This window comes from Theobroma cacao, chromosome 5, assembly GCF_053813885.1.
Source record: "Theobroma cacao isolate CCN51 chromosome 5, ASM5381388v1, whole genome shotgun sequence".
Classification (NCBI taxonomy): Eukaryota; Viridiplantae; Streptophyta; class Magnoliopsida; order Malvales; family Malvaceae; genus Theobroma; species Theobroma cacao.
In genome coordinates this window covers 46,455,036-46,460,129 of record NC_142643.1, presented here as the reverse complement: position 1 = coordinate 46,460,129, position 5,094 = coordinate 46,455,036, and the positions used below count along the sequence as shown (strand labels likewise).

The following is a 5,094-nucleotide window of genomic DNA, read 5'->3' as shown; positions in this document are numbered from 1 at the left end:
TATTTCATTATTATTATTTTTTATTTTTTAAAATAAGTGTCTACAATAACACAATTAATTAAATGAGCAAATATGTCATATACAAGTTTAACCTATTTAAGACACGAAATAGGATAACACTAAACTCAAACTTACTTAACTCTGTATTTTATCATATCATGTTAATATGTTGTATCCAAAATTGTCAAATACCCTAAATATGGTTTGGATTCAAGAGCTTCCTTTTTGGGCCAGGTCAAGCTTCCAATCTGTTTTCAAGACCAGCCCAAACAAATTGGGTTATGAAAACTTACAGGAGTTAAACTTAGGCCTGGCAACCTAAAAGAACCGTGTTGTGTTTTTCACTTCCTCTCTGAATCAAAAATCCAGCAGGGGAAAGCGGAAGAAGAAGATGGAGGAAGGAGAAAATCAGAGAGAAGAACACCAAAACAAGAGGAAAACACCAATAGTAATAGGAATTCCATCATATAAAGAAGTAATAGAAAGCTCTCAAATAAAATCAACCCCACCTTCTCTCTTCACTCCTTCTCAATCTTTTTCTCAAGCCTTCAATTTCATTAAATCCTCTGAGTTTTACTCTCCTCCTCCGGCTCCTCCTGCCCCCAGCAGCGCCGCCATTTCCACCCCAAGGTAATTTCTTTTTTCTTGATTTTAACTCAACCCTTTTGTCAAGTTCCACTCTCGTTTTTGTTTCAGTTTTGGTTTAGTTTGGTTGAGTTTGTGCTTAAACTTTTGTTCTTTCAATCGAAATTGGCTGTATTTTTGGTGGGTTTTTTATTTATTTAATTTTGGTTGAACCCTTTTGTTCAAGTTTCATTTTTTTCGCCATTTTTTGTTTAACTTATTTGAGTCTTCCATGAATAAAAGTTGGTTTTTTGAATTGAAATGTTTTTTTTTAATTTAATTCTTTTGATTAAAGCTTCATGTTTTTCAGTTTTGGTTTAGTTTGTTTGAGTTTCTCATGATTAGGAAACTAGATACAATTCATAAAAGTTTGTTCTCTCAATTCAAATAGCTTATAATTTTTGTTTGTAACTTTGGTTAATTTTAGGCCAGTTGGTGAAGCCAATGTGCCTTCTTCTTCTGCTGCTGCTGCTGCTGCCTCTGCCTCAGCTTCCCCGGTTGCTGCTTCATCATCATCCAATTCTTCTCAGAGTCGCAATGCTATACTCGTTAGCCATAGGCAGGTGATGCTATATAATTTTGGCTTATGGCATTGAAATAAATAGCTATTGTTTTGTTTTAGCTTTTTTTTTTTGTTTATCTTTTGATGAGTTCATTGTCAGTTAATCACCAACCATCCCCTTGTTTTGGTGTGAAAACCTTTGCTCGGCAATGTGGTTTACTTTGGAGAAGTTTTTTCTCACTTGGTTTTGTTATTATCATTCTCCGCTGTTTCATTGTAATAGATCTTTCTTTTATTTTTTAAAGTTTTCAATTCATTATCAACATTTAAAATTAAAAACATGTGAACTGTTAAGATTGTTCTGAACTGCAATGCAAAGAAACTTATAATCCTAAACCTGCTGAGGAAAAATCTAGCTTCATTCAAAAGCTGTATTATAGGACAGAAATAGTGAATCGTTTTAACAAATATAACTTTGAATCTTTTTGTCTACCTTCAGTTAAGTAGCCTAAACATAGATGTATTTTTACTTCATGCAGAAGGGTAATCCCTTGCTCAAACATATCAGGAATGTGAGATGGGCTTTCGCGGATATTGTTTGTGACTACTTGCTCGGTCAGAACTCATGTGCTCTCTATTTAAGGTTAGAACTACTACCGTATGGCTTAGTAGTGTAATATAACAGTTTTATGTGCCTGTGAAGGTGGAGAGCAAGTGTTCTTTCCGTCATAGTTTGTTATCATGCTTAAGATTTCTATTTTTATGCAGCCTTCTACAGGTCAATGAAGGAGCAACTTAATAAATCAAAATCAAAATTATTAAAAAGCAGTTTGAGATTTTAGATAAGATTCCATGCTCTTCCCAGTTCTTTGTATATTTGAAAAACTATAGGTTTTTCTATCAATTTTTTTTTTTTAAAAGAAACTGTGGATTTTAAGAGACAAAAGTAGTTATTTATTTTTTACTGAAAGAGATTTTGGTCTATTCTTCTATGTTCAATGACTTGTTTGGTAGGTCTACTAGTTTTTTGCTTCTGTTGAAATGTGCTCTTATGAGTCCAGCTCATTGAGTTCATTACTTGATGCAGTCTTCGATATCATTTGCTGCATCCAGACTATCTATACCACCGTATCAGGGAACTACAGAAAAACTTCAAGCTTCGTGTTGTGTTGTGTCATGTTGATGTGGTAAACCTCCCTTCCTTGTAATGATCTTCTTATATCTCTTTGATTGTTTCCTATAATTTACGGATTCAAAAGAAGGAAAAAGGGTGCAGGCTGACAATATTCCTTTGTGTGACAAAGGAACAATTATTTATTTGTTACTTGCCCCTTCCATCTTCCCCAAACAAACAAAACATGATACCTGGTTGCTCATTGTTCAGAGTTGTCTTTTATTGCAGGAGGATGTTGTTAAGCCTTTGCTTGAAGTTACTAAAACAGCTCTGCTTCATGATTGTACTCTCTTATGTGGTTGGAGGTATGGTGAAGATCTTTTGATGCATGAAAGAATAAATGCTAAGCATTGTTTGTGAATCTAAATGGCAATATAATATTTTCTAATCATTGTAAGTTCTAGCCTTGTTATATCTATTCTGTAACATTTATGTCCAAAGATAAGTTGCTGTTCTTTTTTAACCCTTTATTTAGTCTCTAGTATGCACTTTTTTCTATTGAGTTGGAATACTGTTACTGATGAATTAATTGGAAAAGATGGACAGAAAACTTGCCTCAATATGGTTTTCTTGACAGAACTTTCTTGCTACTATTTGGTGTAGCTTGGAGGAATGTGGTCGCTACTTGGAGACCATAAAAGTATATGAAAACAAACCTGCAGACCTCATTCAAGGCCAAATGGATACAGACTATTTATCGAGGGTATCATTTTTTCTCTTCTTTTGAAGCTTGGTCTCTGAATAAATGTACTTACAGGCCATTATAGTTTTTTCTAGACTAATTTGCAAGGTGCAAATATGATGCAATTTTTTAGCTGAGATTAGTTTTCTTGTGATTGTAGCTAAATCATGCTCTTACAACCATTCGACATGTTAACAAGACTGATGTGGTCACTCTTGGTTCTACATTTGGGGTGCGCCTGTTGTTTCACACCTAAAATGCCAGTTTATTTGTTGGTTTATCTGTCCTGATTATCATGTTTTGGCAGACTTTGGCTAGTATCATGGATGCATCAATGGAAGATCTCGCTCGATGTCCTGGCATAGGAGAGCGGAAGGTAAAAGTATTTTAAGTTTTTATATTTTGAGAAGCCATTTTATGGGTGGTTCTTTTTGTTGATCCAAATTACTGCATAAGACTATTGTCTTTATTTTATGGGTTCTGTTTAATGTTGTTTCTGAATTCTTGATGGATCAGGTAAAACGCTTGTATGACACTTTTCATGAACCATTCAAGCGTGTCATTTCCAGCAACCCTCCTGTTCCAGAAACTCCAATCCTCAAAGAGGCTGAACCATGCTCAGCAAGTGAAGCCACAGAAGCAGAGAAGGATACTGAAGATACTAGCAAGCGTAGGAAAAAGGAACCTGAAATGAATGTTAAATCAGCTCTGACTGCTGCTTTTGCCAGGTATGCTGGTAAAATTAGTAAAAAGAGCACTAAATCAAAGGGTAAGGAGCGAGGAGGAACCAGTGCTGCTGCAGAACCAGTAGCTGCAACTAAGAATTCGAAGGAAGGGGTTGAAACTTGATCTCCCATTTGCTACTTAAACCTATCTCTGACTTGCAAGCCTGGAGAGGTGCAAATGCTTGATGATTGTTGAGCTTCTATCAGATAGGTACTTTACAGGGTGTGGAGAAGCTGAAGTTTATATTGCTTACAAATCCTGAATTTTTTGTAATCTTTTGCAGAGGTTATAAATTCAGCCGGTTAAGAGTGTAAATTTGTAGCATGTCTATATTGCTTTGAAACAGGATATAATTTTCATCTGTCGACCTTTGTTCTCAAGTAATGAAGAGTTTCAGAATGAAATGCAGTGATATTTTCACTGGTATTTACTCTTTTGAGTAGAACATGCATCATAAGTTGATTCATTTGATGTAAAACCAAAGCCAGAAGAGTGTTACTTCCTGCTGCTACTCTACCCTCAATGATTTTTATATTTTGTTTTAATCAGAGATTCTAACTATGAAACTTCGCTGTGATTAATTGACAAATTCAAAGAAACGTGATTGTCTTTGGCGACCATGATTCTTATAGAAGTGTTCCAATGTTTTGCCGAGTGCCAATCACCTGCTTAATGTTCTGTATCCCAAATGTTAATCAGGTTTATGTTGAAATGGAACAACTAGATAATATCTTTTGCAGCTGTTCTTTGTCATTCTTCACATTTTGCTTTCGGACATTAAGGTTGATAGCCTAGGCTGCCTGTTTTCATCCTTCAGAGCCAAGATTAGATCAGTGGATAGCCTTGGAGAAACCCAACATTATGTATTAAATACTAAAGAAGGTTTGTTTCCTTTCTTTAAAAAGAAACAGTAAGAGAGAAAAATCTCATGAGAACAATTCCCCAACAACTTCCTGTTGGTTAGTGCCTAGTGGCCACCAAACCATGTTTCACCCAATTCTCTCTCATCTTTCTGTATAAAAGAATGAATTCTTTTCTAAGGTTTTCTCGCCATGTGCTAGGTTTACCATTAGCAGGATGGGCTAAAACAAAACCCCAAGATTTTTAAGTCCAGAGAAATGGTGAATTGTTCTGTTCTGACAAAAAATTCCCGGCACTTTCTTTCAATGAAGCTTCCTGCTGGTACTCTGTCCAAATTCCAGATAAGAGCGAAAATGATGGAGCAACAAGAATATTCAAAAACCTTGCAAGATTGCAAACGCATCCCACTGCTTTAGTCTCATAGGAACGTATAGCCTAGGTTTTGGCCTGCCATGCTCTTAATTTTGTGACACTTGTATTTTTGTTGCTTCATGTCTTGTAAGCTGTACCTCACCATGAAAACTA

At 35.5% G+C, this 5,094-nt stretch overlaps 1 protein-coding gene across 2 annotated transcripts; it reads left to right on the top strand.

Annotated features, from left to right (window-relative positions):
* The first annotated feature begins 318 nt into the window (after positions 1–318).
* ERCC1 (nucleotide repair protein) lies at positions 319–4,112 on the top strand. 2 transcript variants are annotated; one of them, XM_088806123.1, is made up of 9 exons: positions 319–630; positions 1,052–1,183; positions 1,695–1,769; positions 2,214–2,313; positions 2,529–2,605; positions 2,904–3,003; positions 3,143–3,214; positions 3,290–3,358; positions 3,499–4,112. In XM_088806123.1, the coding sequence occupies exons 1-9, from the start codon at positions 392–394 to the stop codon at positions 3,829–3,831; spliced, it is 1,197 nt and encodes a 398-aa protein (XP_088662249.1). In that variant the 5' UTR covers positions 319–391; the 3' UTR covers positions 3,832–4,112. The 2 variants fall into 2 exon arrangements, with proteins under 2 accessions (XP_088662249.1, XP_017976043.2); XM_018120554.2 differs by having other exon boundaries at positions 1,052–1,187; positions 1,666–1,769.
* The last annotated feature ends 982 nt before the right edge of the window (positions 4,113–5,094 follow it).